This window comes from Anopheles merus, unplaced genomic scaffold, assembly GCF_017562075.2.
Source record: "Anopheles merus strain MAF unplaced genomic scaffold, AmerM5.1 LNR4000034, whole genome shotgun sequence".
Taxonomy (NCBI): Eukaryota; Metazoa; Arthropoda; class Insecta; order Diptera; family Culicidae; genus Anopheles; species Anopheles merus.
This window is the reverse complement of record NW_024427614.1, coordinates 26,288-43,872: the sequence shown is the minus strand read 5'-3', so window position 1 is coordinate 43,872 and position 17,585 is coordinate 26,288. Positions and strand designations below refer to the sequence as shown.

General features: G+C 41.2%; 7 protein-coding genes across 7 annotated transcripts; 3 read left to right on the top strand and 4 right to left on the bottom strand.

Moving 5' to 3' along the window:
• Positions 1–930: 930 nt before the first annotated feature.
• LOC121601158 (histone H4) lies at positions 931–1,338 on the bottom strand. The gene has a single exon (XM_041929953.1). The coding sequence runs from the start codon at positions 1,306–1,308 to the stop codon at positions 997–999; it is 312 nt and encodes a 103-aa protein (XP_041785887.1). The 5' UTR covers positions 1,309–1,338; the 3' UTR covers positions 931–996.
• A 174-nt stretch (positions 1,339–1,512) lies between these two features.
• LOC121601152 (histone H3) lies at positions 1,513–2,054 on the top strand. The gene has a single exon (XM_041929948.1). It carries the CDS (start codon positions 1,564–1,566, stop codon positions 1,972–1,974), a length of 411 nt encoding a protein of 136 aa, XP_041785882.1. The 5' UTR covers positions 1,513–1,563; the 3' UTR covers positions 1,975–2,054.
• A 521-nt stretch (positions 2,055–2,575) lies between these two features.
• Positions 2,576–3,309, bottom strand: LOC121601155 (histone H2B). Its single transcript, XM_041929951.1, has one exon. The coding sequence runs from the start codon at positions 3,217–3,219 to the stop codon at positions 2,845–2,847; it is 375 nt and encodes a 124-aa protein (XP_041785885.1). The 5' UTR covers positions 3,220–3,309; the 3' UTR covers positions 2,576–2,844.
• Positions 3,310–3,414: 105 nt separating this feature from the next.
• LOC121601157 (histone H2A) lies at positions 3,415–4,017 on the top strand. The gene has a single exon (XM_041929952.1). The coding sequence runs from the start codon at positions 3,502–3,504 to the stop codon at positions 3,874–3,876; it is 375 nt and encodes a 124-aa protein (XP_041785886.1). The 5' UTR covers positions 3,415–3,501; the 3' UTR covers positions 3,877–4,017.
• A 3,766-nt stretch (positions 4,018–7,783) lies between these two features.
• Positions 7,784–8,204, bottom strand: LOC121601148 (histone H4). Its single transcript, XM_041929943.1, has one exon. The coding sequence runs from the start codon at positions 8,120–8,122 to the stop codon at positions 7,811–7,813; it is 312 nt and encodes a 103-aa protein (XP_041785877.1). The 5' UTR covers positions 8,123–8,204; the 3' UTR covers positions 7,784–7,810.
• Positions 8,205–9,504: 1,300 nt separating this feature from the next.
• On the bottom strand, positions 9,505–10,007 carry LOC121601147 (histone H2B-like). Its single transcript, XM_041929942.1, has one exon. It carries the CDS (start codon positions 9,952–9,954, stop codon positions 9,580–9,582), a length of 375 nt encoding a protein of 124 aa, XP_041785876.1. The 5' UTR covers positions 9,955–10,007; the 3' UTR covers positions 9,505–9,579.
• Positions 10,008–15,935: 5,928 nt separating this feature from the next.
• Positions 15,936–16,376, top strand: LOC121601145 (histone H2A). Its single transcript, XM_041929940.1, has one exon. It carries the CDS (start codon positions 15,986–15,988, stop codon positions 16,358–16,360), a length of 375 nt encoding a protein of 124 aa, XP_041785874.1. The 5' UTR covers positions 15,936–15,985; the 3' UTR covers positions 16,361–16,376.
• Positions 16,377–17,585: the final 1,209 nt, after the last annotated feature.

Below are 17,585 nucleotides of genomic sequence, written 5' to 3'. Positions count from 1 at the left end.
AATAATGGGAAATCTTTTCCTAGTGTAGGATGTAACAGAACATATTGATATGATGAGACGCATACAATTGGAATTACACAACGCGTTAAATCGAATTAAACAGATTTGAAGAGTTCAAGAATTGGTTTGATCTGATACCGGTAGGAACATTTTCATATCACCTGCATAAAACAATTGTTCGCAATCCGGCATAATGTGAATAACATTATTTATGAAAATTTTAAAAAGAAAAGGGCCGAAAATGCTGCATTGTGGAACCCCAGACGGGTTGGTGAATGGTGCAGATAAAGAGGAGGAAATAATCACAGATATATGCTTATCACTTAAATAATACGAGAGCAAGTGAACGAGCGCGCTATTAACTCCGTAGCTTGATAGTTTTGAAATTAGCATTGAGTGATTTACGGATTCAAAGGCAGCATTGACGCTGTTAGCTGTTGCTGTATAATAAATTCACAAACCTCATGTGAACAGTGTTGTTTTTTTCACCCGTTTTTCTTCTTTTGATGAGTTATCCCAAGTATCAATGAACGATGCGCATGTGTAAGTCAAATTTGAGCTGATGCAAAAAAAACGGTATGTTCCACGCGGCGATTATTGCTTCAAGAGGATGATAGTTTTGCCCTGAAAAAGAAAATATTTTTATTAGAAAATATAAAATTTATCAATCTTTAAATAAATAAATAAAAATTATTTCTTTTGAGTAACGCTTCAATCGTCGCTTTTATGTACGCTTCAAACGCATACGTATAAGTTAAAAAAGCACAATTACAAAACGCAATTTCATATAAATGCACTGCATATACAGCAGTGTGTGTGCTTGTTATGCGAGTAATATGTTATACGCACGCCATTCGAAACCATCAAAGCTCTTTTCCCTTAAATAAGAATTGTCGCATGTTGCGAAAGACACAGCTCTTGAGTAATGTATTGTGGTCCTGAAAAGGACCGTTTGATTTGAGACTCCATTTGGAGGTTTGTTAGAGCACGTTGAATTTAACCTCCGAAACCGTACAGAGTACGGCCCTGACGCTTCAGAGCATACACCACATCCATAGCGGTGACGGTCTTGCGCTTGGCGTGTTCAGTGTAAGTGACCGCATCACGGATCACATTCTCCAGAAACACTTTCAGGACGCCACGGGTTTCCTCGTAGATGAGGCCGGAGATACGTTTCACTCCTCCGCGCCGAGCCAAACGGCGGATGGCGGGCTTGGTAATGCCCTGGATGTTATCTCGCAGCACTTTTCGGTGACGCTTGGCTCCTCCTTTACCCAGACCTTTTCCTCCCTTTCCTCTTCCAGTCATGATGAGCACAGGATGGTACGTTCACGATGTTCACACTGTAAATTGACGATCACGAATGAGCGTTTTCGAGCTCAACGTCCCTATTTATACTTTTTCATTCACGCATTCCCTCTTGCTCTTAAGATGAGAGAAAATGAGGGTTGACAAGCGCATAAATAGAGCTGTTGTTGGAGCAGTTTCATCATTCAACGTTCAACTTTTCTCAAAAGAACACGATCGCTCAGTGCTCAACGAAACCTACGGTCCTGAAGTGAAATGGCTCGTACCAAGCAAACCGCTCGTAAATCGACTGGAGGTAAGGCTCCTCGCAAGCAGCTGGCCACCAAGGCTGCTCGTAAAAGTGCCCCAGCCACCGGAGGAGTGAAGAAGCCGCATCGTTACCGTCCGGGAACGGTGGCCCTCCGAGAAATCCGTCGCTACCAGAAGTCGACCGAGCTGCTCATCCGCAAGCTGCCCTTCCAGCGCTTGGTGCGTGAGATCGCCCAGGACTTCAAGACGGATCTCCGCTTCCAGAGCTCAGCCGTGATGGCGCTGCAGGAAGCCAGCGAGGCGTACCTGGTTGGTTTGTTCGAAGACACGAATCTGTGCGCCATCCACGCCAAGCGCGTCACCATCATGCCCAAGGACATCCAGCTGGCCCGTCGCATCCGCGGAGAGCGTGCCTAAATCGTCCATGCATCCGGAAGCGGTCCCTGTCCAAACGGGGCATTTCCTTCTCAAAACGGTCCTTTTCAGGACCACCAATACTGTTGAACATATCAAGAATTATCTTTCGATTGCTATTATGAAATGGTACATGTGAAGGCAAGCTAACACGTATGTCGTTTTGTTTTTACGAGATAATGATGATAAGGTGGAATATTCGTGTCAAACAACCATCGTTATGGGAGGTAGTTTAACTTTTTCTTGACAAAGTTTCGCTTTTAATAAGGCAGCTAAGGATTTTGACAATATTAACCAATATTATATTACCACTTATATTACCTATGACTATATTCAACATTAAAATCGAACAAATCTATTTCAACATTTAACTCACGACACATAAGCTGCAATTGGTTGCTTTGTCGATAAATTATCCTCGTATGCGCGAGAAAAATTTAAATTAAAAAAATGATTCTCATACCACGAGCGAAACGACTTCTATTCATAATTCATGATACACGAAACTCCATGTACAATTTCACCTCGCAAAACGCTTCCAACCAGTGCGGACTTTTTTTTGATGTTTTTTGTAAACGTGCTAAGGTTCTATTTAACATTAATATTTACAATGAACAACGCAGAACTTTAAAGTCAATCACAGCATCATTGTTTCCAATGATGTGGAAGACATAGTTCGCAAACAAAATTTATTACAGGCAAACGCAACAAACTGAACAATAACGTTGACGAAGACGGACACCCTGAAATTACAGCGCTAATTCGCTGGTGCAGATGAAACGAAGGATAATTCTTTGTTTGAATGCGGTTTGTGGTCCTGAAAAGGACCGATTTGAGAGATGTTCATGAAAAGAAGCCAATCATTTCAGTGGCTTACTTCGAGCTGGTGTACTTTGTGACAGCCTTCGTTCCTTCGGAGACGGCGTGCTTGGCAAGCTCACCAGGCAGCAGCAGACGAACAGCGGTTTGGATTTCGCGGGACGTGATCGTCGAACGTTTGTTGTAGTGCGCCAAGCGGGACGCCTCAGCAGCAATGCGTTCGAAGATATCGTTGACGAAACTGTTCATGATGCTCATGGCCTTCGAAGAGATGCCAGTATCCGGGTGGACTTGCTTCAACACTTTGTAGATGTAAATAGCGTAGCTTTCCTTGCGGGTCTTGCGCTTCTTTTTCTTGTCGGACTTGGAAATATTTTTCTGGGCTTTGCCAGACTTCTTCGCAGCTTTTCCACTGGTTTTGGGTGCCATTTCGACGGAAAAATTCACTCAACACTGGGACACGATGTGTTCGATTCAACGGGTGATTGCGTTCTAGACAAATTCCAAGCTCTCCGATCGCTTATAACGGGCCGTGAGAGAGGATACGTATCGTGCAGCTCGAAAAATTCCAAACGAGTATCGCGCAGCTCGAATAAGCTGCTATATAAGCATCGGTCGAGTCAAAATTGCTCCATTATAAAAAGACCCTTCTCAAAGAGAACATCGTGTTGTTCGTGATCCCTTACAAACGTTCCCCAATCAAATCTAACCATGTCTGGCCGTGGAAAGGGAGGAAAGGTAAAGGGAAAGGCAAAGTCCCGCTCCAACCGTGCCGGTCTTCAGTTCCCCGTTGGCCGTATTCATCGTCTCCTGCGCAAGGGTAACTATGCCGAGCGCGTCGGTGCCGGAGCGCCCGTGTATCTGGCAGCCGTCATGGAGTACTTGGCCGCTGAAGTGCTTGAGTTGGCCGGAAACGCTGCCCGTGACAACAAGAAGACGCGCATCATCCCGCGTCATCTGCAGCTGGCCATCCGCAACGACGAGGAGTTGAACAAGCTGCTTTCCGGAGTAACCATCGCTCAGGGTGGTGTGCTGCCCAACATTCAGGCCGTGCTGCTGCCCAAGAAGACCGAAAAGAAGGCTTAAACTGTGTAACAAAGCCTCCTTCATCTCAAACCCAAAACCGTCCTTTTCAGGGCGACAAATAACTTTGCCAAAGACATTTTATTCGATTTATGCTGATATGGGACAACCAGAAGTAAGAACATTATCTAATATAGAACGGTGCTTGAAAGAGTGCACAAAATGTAAATGAAATAATGTGCCTTCCTTTGGCACATAAAGTATCATTTACTGTTTTCAATTCTGTTACCCCTCACTTCGATTTCTACAAAATGCAGCATATCAGAAGCGATGTGTTAAATTTTCCAGGTAGCTTTGTCAAGAGGGTTGGTTTTACAATTACAAATGCAAGCAGTGATACCTGTGTCCTTTTTTCTGGAAACGCTAAAGGACACGTTTACCTGATTTATCGTTAACTACGGGAAAATGTTAAAAGTGTTGGTTGTCGAAAAATGTTGTGTGTTCAGGTAAGGCTAGGTTCTCACAAAAGTTTGACTTGGCAAATTTATTGGGAAACGTTGGAAATGGCTTTAAAAAAGTTGGACCAAAGATTAGGAACATTCATATAGATAAACATCCTCAATAATGTTTCCCTTCACCCTTCATTTAAATAACCACATAAATATATAAATATAAATATGTAAAAAGTAAGTTTCAGCCCTTTACTTTACAAAGGAGAAGCGTTACTTGCCTTTCAAAATTCCCAAGCATCATTTAATAGAGGTTGTGTCAGCTTGGCGACCGGCCAGTGTACACCTTATAAATTTTAAAATCTTTTACATTTCGATGAAAACATAAATTATTTGTTTGAGGATAAATCGATACCAGTGAGATTAAATTATTAAATTACAAGTTAAAAAAGATGAGGTTTTTCGTTAATGCACTAGAATTTAAGCAAAAAAGTCTTGCAGTTTAAAGGTCTTAAAACCTTCAAAGCTTTTAATTCGAGTTACGTTGCCAAAGCAAAAAATATAAATTATTTCAAGTATATCCAAAGAAATTCAATATAAGAAATAAATTTAAAGCCTATTAAGATAACGTTAATGGCGATTTTGAATGATGGTTGCTTTGGATGCGAGGGCTCTTTTGAAATGGCGCTTATCGAGTTTAAAAAATCCTTCCATAATTTTCAAATTCCTAGTTTAACCAAAAGATTGGCAAATAAAAAATGAGTTTTTTGTGATAACATATAACTTAACTTAACATAACTTAACATAACTTAGAGTTTATTGATTGTTATATAAGTTTTTCTTGAAGTTGTTATAACTCGCATTGATGCAAAAAATATTAAAACAATAAAAATGTTACAACTTTTCATAATCATCAGTAATAAATGATTCATATCTTTAAAAAAGCTTTTTATTTTTGTTCAAAATTGGTCGTTTCTCATTATTGCATACAAATAATCAATATTAAGACATGATTAATAATCTATCAATTTGCTTATCCCCGATGGTAAAACCACGCGTTAAAAAATGCTGCTTGGGTTTGCGCTAAACAGGCGTTACGTGTAACGCTTGCGTAACGTAGAGGGCGGGTGTTCATGATATCCCAGGGTGTTTGTCCTGGATAATAACTGGGAAACATTTGTATGATAACGAAAGCTGGGGAACAATCACCAATTGTAAAAATTGAAACGGAAACATCGCTCGCGGAGCATCGCTACGTTATTATAAAAAATGAAGTCAGTATCCCAAGAAAATATAAGGAATTCAGCTAACATCCTAGAAGTTGGAGGTTGAGTTAATTTCTACATCTTTATACCATCCTGCTAGCAAATCTTGCATAAAGTATTTGGCGGGTAGCTCTTGCTTGACACTTGTTAACGCTCTCTGGAGAATATGGAAAATTTGCAAATTTTTGCTCTTATAGAAAACTCAAGTGGTGAGATTTATCTTTTCTAGGGCGCAATCCTGCATAATGCTTCGTAAACTAAACTGTAAACTAAAATATAATTTAGATTTTTTATTTACATTTATAAACTTCACACCACAATTGCGTTAAATTGCAGCCACTTTAGGCATTTTCGGCAATGAATATTGTTTTACTTATGCAATTTCAATTCAAAAATCTTCAAATTAACACACAATACATATTTTAAATGTTTTCAAAGTCTGATGATGGAAACTGTTTTAAGGTTTTGAGTTGAGGCAATGTTTTGTGTGTGCATGGAAACGGTGTTATTGTGATCAAAAATAAAGAAAAGAAATAGAATGTGAAGAAAAGAAAAAACCTTATGTGTTGAAAACAAGCTTTTTGGTATTATTATTTTTATCTATTCCGAAAGTTTTCAAGCTCACATCAGCATGAATAACATTCTCGTTTCTATAATTAATGCGATAGAACAGTGCTAACAAAAACGCATCGAAAGGCATAATTAGTTTAACTGTCAATTAACCAAATAAATAAACAACATAACATAAACTGTGGATGCATCTCACTTAGCTATGTAAAAAAGACCGTTAATTGTTATAAAAGATCGTTATTTCCCACATTAGTCGATCTTAATTATATATTGAATTTGGTCCTGGTTCTTAACATTCTTATTGGGGCCTGAAAGTTCTATTTATTAAAAATGACGGGCCTTCGAAAGATCCGCTAACAAGTTTGTACATAAATAAGCACTTCTTTCTTCTATGTTGCAGAGGTTCCATTCCAAATAACAGGCACCTTGTACGGTAAGAGGGACAAACAGAATTACGAGACGTCGGGAGACGATAAAACAATGAACGAGTAAGCTTGCGTTGAACCGATTCTAGCCTATATTTTAAATGTAGCTGTGTCGGTGTCCAAATAATACTAGCAAATTCTAGAGTAGGACGGACAATTGCACAATACACAGCTTTTTTACTGAATGGATCTTTGAAGTCTTTCTTAACACGCAAAATGAATCCTAACAAACGGAAAGCTTTTGAAAGTATTGCTTTATAGTGGTTCTGAATCACATTTTTACGCGGCTTTGATCTATCATCAATTTTATATTCGCAAATAATGGGAAATCTTTTCCTAGTGTAAGATGTAACAGAACATTTTGATACGTTGAGACGCATACAATTGGAATTACACAACGCGTTAAATCGAGTTAAACAGATTTGAAGAATTAAAGAATTGGTTTGATCTGATACCGGTAGGAACATTTTCATATCACCTGCATAAAAAAATTTTTCGCAATCCGGCATAACGTGAATAACATCATTTATGATAATGTTAAAAAGAAAAGGGCCGAGAATGCTGTATTGTGGAACCCCAGACGGGTTGGTGAATGGTGCAGATAAAGAGGAGGAAATAATCACAGATATATGCTTATCACTTAAATAATACGAGAGCAAGTGAACGAGCGCGCTATTAACTCCGTAGCTTGATAGTTTTGAAATTAGCATTGAGTGATTTACGGATTCAAAGGCAGCATTGACGCTGTTAGCTGTTGCTGTATAATAAATTCACAAACCTCATGTGAACAGTGTTGTTTTTTTCACCCGTTTTTCTTCTTTTGATGAGTTATCCCAAGTATCAATGAACGATGCGCATGTGTAAGTCAAATTTGAGCTGATGCAAAAAAACGGTATGTTCCACGCGGCGATTATTGCTTCAAGAGGATGATAGTTTTGCCCTGAAAAAGAAAATATTTTTATTAGAAAATATAAAATTAATCACTATATAAATAAATAAAAAAAATTATTTCTTTTAACAAACGCTTCAATCGTCGCTTTTATGTACGATTCAAACACATACGTATAAGTTAAAAAAGCACATTTACAAAACGCCATCTCATGTAAATGCACTGCATATACAGCAGTGTGAGTGCTTGTTATGCGAGTAATATATCATAGAATTTTTTTTCTCAAATAAGAATTGTCGCATGTTGCGAAAGACACAGCTCTTGAGTAATGTATTGTGGTCCTGAAAAGGACCGTTTGATTTTAGACTCCATTTGGAGGTTTGTTAGAGCACGTTGAATTTAACCTCCAAAACCGTACAGAGTACGGCCCTGACGCTTCAGAGCATACACTACATCCATAGCAGTGACGGTCTTGCGCTTGGCGTGTTCAGTGTAAGTGACCGCATCACGGATCACATTCTCCAGAAACACTTTCAGCACGCCACGGGTTTCCTCGTAGATGAGGCCGGAGATACGTTTCACTCCTCCACGCCGAGCCAAACGGCGGATGGCGGGCTTGGTAATGCCCTGGATGTTATCTCGCAGCACTTTTCGGTGACGCTTGGCTCCTCCTTTACCCAGACCTTTTCCTCCCTTTCCTCTTCCAGTCATGATGAGCACAGGATTGTACGTTCACGATGTTCACACTTTAAATTGACGATCACGAATGAGCGTTTTCGAGCTCAACGTCCCTATTTATACTTTTTCATCCACACATTCCCTCTTGCTCTTAAGATGAGAGAAAATGAGGGTTGACAAGCGCATAAATAGAGCTGTTGTTCGATCAGTTTAAACATTTAACGTTCAACTTTTCTCAAAACAACACGTTCGCTCAGTGCTCAACGAAACCTACGCTCCCGAAGTAAAATGGCTCGTACCAAGCAAACCGCTCGTAAATCGACTGGAGGTAAGGCTCCTCGCAAGCAGCTGGCCACCAAGGCTGCTCGTAAAAGTGCCCCGGCCACCGGAGGAGTGAAGAAGCCGCATCGTTACCGTCCGGGAACGGTGGCCCTCCGAGAAATCCGTCGCTACCAGAAGTCGACCGAGCTGCTCATCCGCAAGCTGCCCTTCCAGCGCTTGGTGCGTGAGATCGCCCAGGACTTCAAGACCGATCTCCGCTTCCAGAGCTCAGCCGTGATGGCGCTGCAGGAAGCCAGCGAGGCGTACCTGGTTGGTCTGTTCGAAGACACGAATCTGTGCGCCATCCACGCCAAGCGCGTCACCATCATGCCCAAGGACATCCAGCTGGCCCGTCGCATCCGCGGAGAGCGTGCCTAAATCGTCCATGCATCCGGAAGCGGTCCCTGTCTAAACGGGGCATTTCCTTCTCAAAACGGTCCTTTTCAGGACCACCAATACTGTTGAACATATCAAGAATTTTCTTTCGATTGCTATTATGAAATGGTACATGTGAAGGCAAGCTAACACGTATGTCGTTTAGTAATAACGAGATAGTGATGAAAAGGGGGAATATTCGTTTCAAACAATCATCGTTATGGGAGGTAGTTTAACTTTTTCTTGACAAAGTTTTGTTGTATTCAAAGCATGTAAAGCTTTGATTATGTTAACCAATACTTTATTACAACTAATATTACCTATGAGTATATTACCAGCATCGCAGCTTACAACAAACCACGAACGAATAGTATGGCTTTATATTTTACAACAAATGTTCGACACAACCAGCTTAACTGTGACTCATAGGCACGAAAATGAAAACCCGTACCAAAACGATCCTTCAATACTTATAAAGCAACATTAAAATCGAACAAATATATAACAATGTTTAACTCACGACACATAAGCTGCAATTGGTTGCTTTGTCGATAAATTATCCTCGTACGCGCGAGGAAAATTTAAATTAAAAAAATGATTCTCATACCACGAGCGAAACGACTTCTATTCATAATTCATGATACACGAAACTCCATTTACAATTCCACTTCGGAAAACGCTTCCAACCATTGCGGATGAAATGAATGATAATTCTTTGTTTGAATGCGGTTTGTGGTCCTGAAAAGGACCGATTAAAGAGACGTTCATGAAAAGAAGCCAATCATTTCAGTGGCTTACTTCGAGCTGGTGTACTTTGTGACAGCCTTCGTTCCTTCGGAGACGGCGTGCTTGGCAAGCTCACCAGGCAGCAGCAGACGAACAGCGGTTTGGATTTCACGGGACGTGATCGTCGAACGCTTGTTGTAGTGCGCCAAACGGGACGCCTCAGCAGCAATGCGTTCGAAGATATCGTTGACGAAACTGTTCATGATGCTCATGGCCTTCGAAGAGATGCCAGTATCCGGGTGGACTTGCTTCAACACTTTGTAGATGTAAATAGCGTAGCTTTCCTTGCGGATCTTGCGCTTCTTTTTCTTGTCGGACTTGGAAATATTTTTCTGGGCTTTGCCAGACTTCTTCGCAGCTTTTCCACTGGTTTTTGGTGCCATTTCGACGGAAAAATTCACTCAACACTGGGACACGATGTGTTCGATTCAACGGGTGATTGCGTTCTAGAAAAATTCCAAGCTCTCCAATCGCTTATAACGGGCCGTGAGAGAGGATACGTTTCGTGCAGCTCGAAAAATTCCAAACAAGTATCGCGCAGCTCGAATAAGCTGCTATATAAGCATCGGTCAGCTCAAAATTGCTCCATTGTAAAAAGACCCTTCTCAAAGAGAACATTCTTGTGCGAGCGGTTAACCCGGACGGACGTGTTTTTGTTCAACTCCAGTGTCTACGCCAACGGTCTCGGGAGAGAACGTTGGCAAGAAGTGAAAATACCGTTACTTTTTGTGTGTGATCTCGGGAGAGAAAAAACCACAGTGCCAGCTGCGCGCGTTGATATTTGTTCAGTGAGAGTGACACATACACACGCACACACGACACAGTTTGGAACGTGCGACAAGCACAGCGCTTTGGCGCCAAGAACGTCGTTCGCTGCGTAAGCAGTGAAGCCGGTGTTTTCGTGCCATTTTACCCCGCTACTCGGGAGAGTAACGAGTGAAATTATCTTATTTGTCTTGCATTAAAATTCTATTGTTTTTATTATTCCGAAATTGTAAATATTAGTCTTAAATTTAATTGAACTTTCGCTTTTCAGGAACACTTTTTTACTTAATTTTTTTTATATATATACCTCATATACATTATATACATTGCATTGAACTAAATAATACTAACCAACCCGGCAAAATGCCGGGACCCTCGCATCCTGTACGGGATGCACTTCCGCCCGAGCCTCCCCAGAGAGCTCGATCATTACCACCATGGATGGACCGTAATAACGAGTTTGGGGACATGAAGTTCCTCGTTCTCGAGCCGTTGAAAGGCTTTAAGCTCCCGCAAAACCCATGGATCATTTCAAAGAGCATTACCAACGTGGTTGGAGAGCTTACCGAAAGCAGCCACTCGATGGAATTTGGGCAGAAATATCTCATCAAAACCCGAAACCTTGCGCAGTACACAAAAATGCAAAGCATCACGCAACTCATCGACGGTACGAAAGTATCCATCACCCCTCACGCTACGTTGAACACAGTCCAGTGCGTAATATTCGCCCCGGAGCTGAAAGGACTGAAGGACGAAGAAATTCTGCTGAACATGGAAAGTCAAAACGTCAAGCAAGTCCGACGATTCACCCGAAAGGTGAATGACGAAATACAACCAACGAACTCTTTCCTGATACGCGTGGAAGCTGGAAAAATACCGGAATCCCTTCGCGTAGGGCTGTTGCAGGTGCGAACGAAACCATACTACCCAAAACCAATGCTGTGCTACAAATGCGCCAGCTTTGGGCACACAAAAGTACGCTGCTCAAAGGGACAGGTCTGTGGAAACTGCGGAACCGCAGCACACGGAGAATGTTCGACCCATCCCGCTTGCGTGAACTGCAAAGGCGAACACAGCGCGTTCTCTCGCGAATGCCCTGCGTTCCAATTTGAAGAACAAGTCATAAAAATAAAAGTCGACCACAACTGCACCTACAAGGAAGCTCGGCAAATGGCACTCCAACAACATCAGCAAACAAGTGCTGTACAGCAGCGAATCACATTTGCGCAACAAACTACAACGGTGGATGAAAAAGACATCAAAATCAAGCGGCTCGAAGAAGAACAGAACGAACTGAAGAAAACGATCCTAGAACAGATGAAAAAAATGGATACCCAGAGCAAGCTCATCGAAGCTCTTCTGAAGAAACTGAAAGAACCAAATGTAAATTTACAGAATAATAAGAATAACACAACTAACGAAGCCACAACACAAATCGAAGAAAATCAAAGCAAGACCCAATCCAACAATGTCTGCAACAGCAACAACAATATTGAAGCAACGGATAACCCCGAAACCGACAACGAAACGAATGACCAGGAAACGATGTCTACATCCGACACAGAATCAGAAAATTCGGCCGCATCCATCATTTCAGCACAATCCCGCAAACGAAACCACAACCTGGAAAACGTTTCATCAGAAGAAGAAGAATTAAGAAATGCAGTGAAAAACATGGCATCCAACGAAATCGCAGTCATCTCGCCCATCGCTTCTCCCACTCTTCCCTCGGAACAACGATCACCAACTGCCAAACCATCGAAGAAAAAACATCGCCACTGAATTTATTCTCCTTTCCTCTTACCCTAATTGTTTACTGACCTAAACCATAATAATGCTCTCCTCAACCAATAATACTAATGACACAAACAAACCATTCCTACTAAACTGGAACATAAGAGGAATGAACACTAACCTCTACGAACTTCAACTACTAATAAACGAATACAAACCTGCCGTCATAACACTTCAAGAAGTTCGCGATCCGCCTAATACCAACCATTCTCCACTTAACCACTACAATTGGTCCTACAAGCTTTCTCCAACTAACCCACATCACAGTGTTGCAATAGGTGTACATAAATCTATTCCCTTCAAATTAATAAAAACTAACACCAATCTTTCCGCAATAGCAGTCAACATAAAGTCTCCCATAGACATGACCATTGTCTCACTCTACATGCCACCTAGAGCTACCTTCAACCAATCCGAACTTAACTCTTTTCTTAACCTTTTTTCCCATCCCTTGCTAATAGCAGGAGATCTTAATGCAGAAGATAAAAACCTTAGAATCTCTAAAACTAACAGAAAATTCAATAGACTCAATAACATTTTTACTAACCATAATCTCTCTTTCATTTCTAACCCTAACCCAACCCGACTATGTATCTCATCAGGTACAGAATCCTTCCTTGACTATGTCATCTCATCCTTCTCCCTTCTTAACGAACTTAAACTATACGTATTGGCGGACACACATGGCAGTGATCACTATCCGATCATCGTGAAAAGTAAACCATCGCTTCCGGAAAACAAACAACGACCAAAATGGAAATATGAAAATGCCGATTGGACATCATACCAAATTAATGTACTGATACACCTACATTCAGACCCCCAGCCCACAGAAGGAAACATCATTAAAATCATAAACGATGCAGCAGCGAAATCAATACCAAAATCAAAGGGCAAACCTGGCAAGCGAAGTGTTCACTGGTGGAACGACACTGTCGCTAAAGCCATAAAAAAGAGACGTAAAGCGCTCCGAAAACTGCAGAATGCCAAGAAAAACCAAGACCACACCCATATCCCTACCCTCTCCGAGGAATTTCAAATTGCCCATCGCATTGCAAGAGAGGAAATCAAAAAGGCAAAACAAGAATCATGGAATAGATTCAAAGATAGCATAAGTCCCGAAATGTCTGGAAAAGACATGTGGAGAAATGTAAAATGCCTTACAGAACGCAAGCAAGACATCGCTCATATCATCATCAAAACCGATGACGACACAATAGTCCCAGTTGAGTCAACACCAGAGGTACTTGCCACTCATTTTGCCACCATATCCGCCACAAATAGTTATTCCCCAGAATTTAAGACTATCAAAGCAACAACCGAGTCCATCCCACTAAATTTCAATAGCAGACCCAACATTCATTACAACAGATCCTTTTCCATAGCCGAACTGAATTGTGCTCTTGCAAAGTGCAAAGGCAACTCAGCCGGACCAGACGACATTGGCTATCCACTGCTAAAAAACCTTCCTTCTGAAGGAAAATACCTACTCTTAAAGCTATACAACTTCATCTGGCAGAGTGGCAAAATTCCTCCTCACTGGAAGAAAAGTTTAACAATTCCCATATTAAAGCCCGACAAATCAAAACACAGCCCAAATAGCTACCGACCAATAAGTTTACTAAACTGCATCGGAAAAGTGTTGGAAAGAATGGTAAACCGACGTCTTACCCAAGAACTGGAAGGCAGGAAACTCCTCAGCATAAGTCAACATGCGTTTAGATGCGGATTAGGCACGGACACTTACTTTGTGCAACTCGAAGAACTACTGGCCAAAGTAAAATCCGATAAACATCATGCCGACTGTGCTATCATCGACTTGGCTAAAGCTTTCGATCGGACATGGAAATACGCAATCATGCGCCAGCTAGCCAGATGGAATTTCGGAGGTAACATGATCACATTCCTCGATGATTTCCTCTCAGACCGTACCTTCGAGGTTCTGATTGGAACGAACAAATCTAGCACTAAAACGCTTGAAAACGGAGTTCCTCAGGGAGCCATCCTTTCTCCAACATTATTTCTGATCAGCATCGAAAGTCTTCTCCGCTCACTACCACCATCCATCACTCCATTGGTTTACGCTGATGATATCGTTCTGATCTCGAGCAATGCAGATAATGGAGTTGCGCGATACAATCTGCAACAGGGACTGCACATCTTATGGGAATGGTCAAAACGTATTGGTTATGACATCGCTGCTGAAAAAAGCAATATAATGCACATCTGCAACAAACCACATCCAACCGTACCGCTTTGCCTTAATCAAAGACAAATTCCAGACTGCAAAAAAGTAAAGATACTCGGGATCACAATAGACCAAAAACTCACATTCCAAGCCCACATTAAACAGCTAAAAACTACAGCTACCAAGAAAATCAACCTTTTCCAAATGCTCAGCACAGGAACCCACAAAGCTTCAAAAGATACACTTATCTTCATTATTAATCACTGGTTGCTTCCAAAACTACTGTACGGTATAGAAATAGTATCGATTAAAAAGGAACAGTTTGAAAAAGCAATAAGCCCCATCTACCATTCCGTTCTACGATATGCCATAGGCGCCTTCCGAACCAGCCCCATCGTCTCTATGCTAAGTGAGAGCGGACTTCTTCCACTTAGCCATATAATAACAACTAAATTAGCCGCAACAGCAACAAGAATTAAAGAAAAGAATATCCAAGCACCATCATTCCTCAATAGAGCCAACTCCAAACTTTTCGCTATAACAAACTGCAATATCCCGGATATCACAACACTGTTACATCTTGGCACTAGGCCGTGGTACCATGAACCCCCTAACATAGACTGGCATTTTAAAAACATCCTTAAAGCAGGTTGCAATAGTACAATAGCACAAAAACATTTCATAGAACACACAAACAACAAATACATGAAGCACAACCACATTTATACCGATGGATCCGTCGATGGAGCAGCAGCAGGATTCGGGATTTACTCACCCATTGATAAAGTAGCGTCCAAACTGCCGGATCACACTTCCATCTTTACGGCAGAAACGTTGGCAATAATCCAGGCAGTTGAAGATACTCTGCGCTCTGACCTGGAAAACGTCATCTTTACCGACAGCGCAAGTGTCCTCTCGGCACTAGAGCATGGAACATGTAAGGACCCAAACATCCAAAAGCTCTACCAGGCCACTAGCCCACACATAAACCAGGATCAACAACTCACCATCTGTTGGATACCTGGTCACGCTGGTATCAAAGGCAACGAGATCGCCGACCGCCTCGCCAACAAAGGCCGAAGAAAAACATCAACCTACAACACCTCGCTGCCTAAAAGAGACGCAATTATCTATATAAATGGAAAAATAAGAGAGGCGTGGGAAAAGGAATGGTTTAAAACCAAGAACAACTTCCTTCGGCTAGTGAAATCAACAACTACACCATGGCCATCAGTAATAAAACATCGAGACCAAAAGATCCTTACTCGATTAAGAATAGGCCACACTAGACTGACCCACAGCCATCTCATCGAACGATCCAGTCCTCCTCTCTGCCAATTCTGCGGGACCACTATAACAATATTCCACCTCTTAACAGAATGCCACGGATACGCACAACTTCGTAAGACTTGCCATCTTGACTCCAACATAGACTCAATACTTTCACTTCACCCTCAGAAACAAGAAAATCTGCTAAAATTTCTAAAACTATCACATTTATTCCATCAACTATAACAATCTAATAGTCTAACTTTTCCCCACAAAGAGGCGAAAGAACTCCGCAGGAGCCAAAGCCTCTCTAAACCATACTAACAACAACAACATTCTCAAAGAGAACATCGTGTTGCTCGTGATCCGTTACAAACGTTCCCCAATAAAATCTAACCATGTCTGGCCGTGGAAAGGGAGGAAAGGTAAAGGGAAAGGCAAAGTCCCGCTCCAACCGTGCCGGTCTTCAGTTCCCCGTTGGCCGTATTCATCGTCTCCTGCGCAAGGGTAACTATGCCGAGCGCGTCGGTGCCGGAGCACCTGTGTATCTGGCAGCCGTCATGGAATACTTGGCCGCTGAAGTGCTTGAGTTGGCCGGAAACGCTGCCCGTGACAACAAGAAGACGCGCATCATCCCGCGTCATCTGCAGCTGGCCATCCGCAACGACGAGGAGTTGAACAAGCTGCTGTCCGGAGTAACCATCGCTCAGGGTGGTGTGCTGCCCAACATTCAGGCCGTGCTGCTGCCCAAGAAGACCGAAAAGAAGGCTTAAACTGTGTGACAAAGCCTCCTTCATCTCAAACCCAAAACCGTCCTTTTCAGGGCGACAAATAACTTTGCCAAAGACATTTTATTCGATTTATGCTGATATGGGACAACCAGAAGTAAGAACATTATCTAATACAGAACGGTGCTTGAAAGAGTGTACAAAATGTAAATGAAAAAATGTGCCTTCCTTTGGCACATAAAGTATCATTTACTGTTTTCAATTCTGTTACCCCTCACTTCGATTTCTACAAAATGCAGCATATCAGAAGCGATTTGTTAAATTTTCCAGGTAGCTTTGTCAAGAGGGTTGGTTTTACAATAGCAAATGCAAGCAGTGATACCTGTGTCCTTTTTTCTGGAAACGCTAAAGGACACGTTTACCTGATTTATCGTTAACTACGGGAAAATGTTAAAAGTGTTGGTTGTCGAAAAATGTTGTGTGTTCAGGTAAGGCTAGGTTCTCACAAAAGTTTGACTTGGCAAATTTATTGGGAAACGTTGGAAATGGCTTTAAAAAAGTTGGACCAAAGATTAGGAACATTCATATAGATAAACATCCTCAATAATGTTTCCCTTCACCCTTCATTTAAATAACCACATAAATATATAAATATAAATATGTAAAAAGTAAGTTTCAGCCCTTTACTTTACAAAGGAGAAGCGTTACTTGCCTTTCAAAATTCCCAAGCATCATTTAATAGAGGTTGTGTCAGCTTGGCGACCGGCCAGTGTACACCTTATAAATTTTAAAATCTTTTACATTTCGATGAAAACATAAATTATTTGTTTGAGGATAAATCGATACCAGTGAGATTAAATTATTAAATTACAAGTTAAAAAAGATGAGGTTTTTCGTTAATGCACTAGAATTTAAGCAAAAAAGTCTTGCAGTTTAAAGGTCTTAAAACCTTCAAAGCTTTTAATTCGAGTTACGTTGCCAAAGCAAAAAATATAAATTATTTCAAGTATATCCAAAGAAATTCAATATAAGAAATAAATTTAAAGCCTATTAAGATAACGTTAATGGCGATTTTGAATGATGGTTGCTTTGGATGCGAGGGCTCTTTTGAAATGGCGCTTATCGAGTTTAAAAACTCCTTTCATAATTTTCAAATTCCTAGTTTTACCAAAAGATTGGCAAATAAAAAATGAGTTTTTTGTGATAACATATAACTTAACTTAACATAACTTAACATAACTTAGAGTTTATTGATTGTTATATAAGTTTT

Bases quoted from the DNA above. Each gene is read 5' to 3' on its own strand.
- LOC121601147 (XM_041929942.1), bottom strand. From the start codon at position 9,954: ATGGCACCAAAAACCAGTGGAAAAGCTGCGAAGAAGTCTGGCAAAGCC.
- LOC121601148 (XM_041929943.1), bottom strand. From the start codon at position 8,122: ATGACTGGAAGAGGAAAGGGAGGAAAAGGTCTGGGTAAAGGAGGAGCC.
- LOC121601155 (XM_041929951.1), bottom strand. From the start codon at position 3,219: ATGGCACCCAAAACCAGTGGAAAAGCTGCGAAGAAGTCTGGCAAAGCC.
- LOC121601145 (XM_041929940.1), top strand. From the start codon at position 15,986: ATGTCTGGCCGTGGAAAGGGAGGAAAGGTAAAGGGAAAGGCAAAGTCC.
- LOC121601158 (XM_041929953.1), bottom strand. From the start codon at position 1,308: ATGACTGGAAGAGGAAAGGGAGGAAAAGGTCTGGGTAAAGGAGGAGCC.
- LOC121601152 (XM_041929948.1), top strand. From the start codon at position 1,564: ATGGCTCGTACCAAGCAAACCGCTCGTAAATCGACTGGAGGTAAGGCT.
- LOC121601157 (XM_041929952.1), top strand. From the start codon at position 3,502: ATGTCTGGCCGTGGAAAGGGAGGAAAGGTAAAGGGAAAGGCAAAGTCC.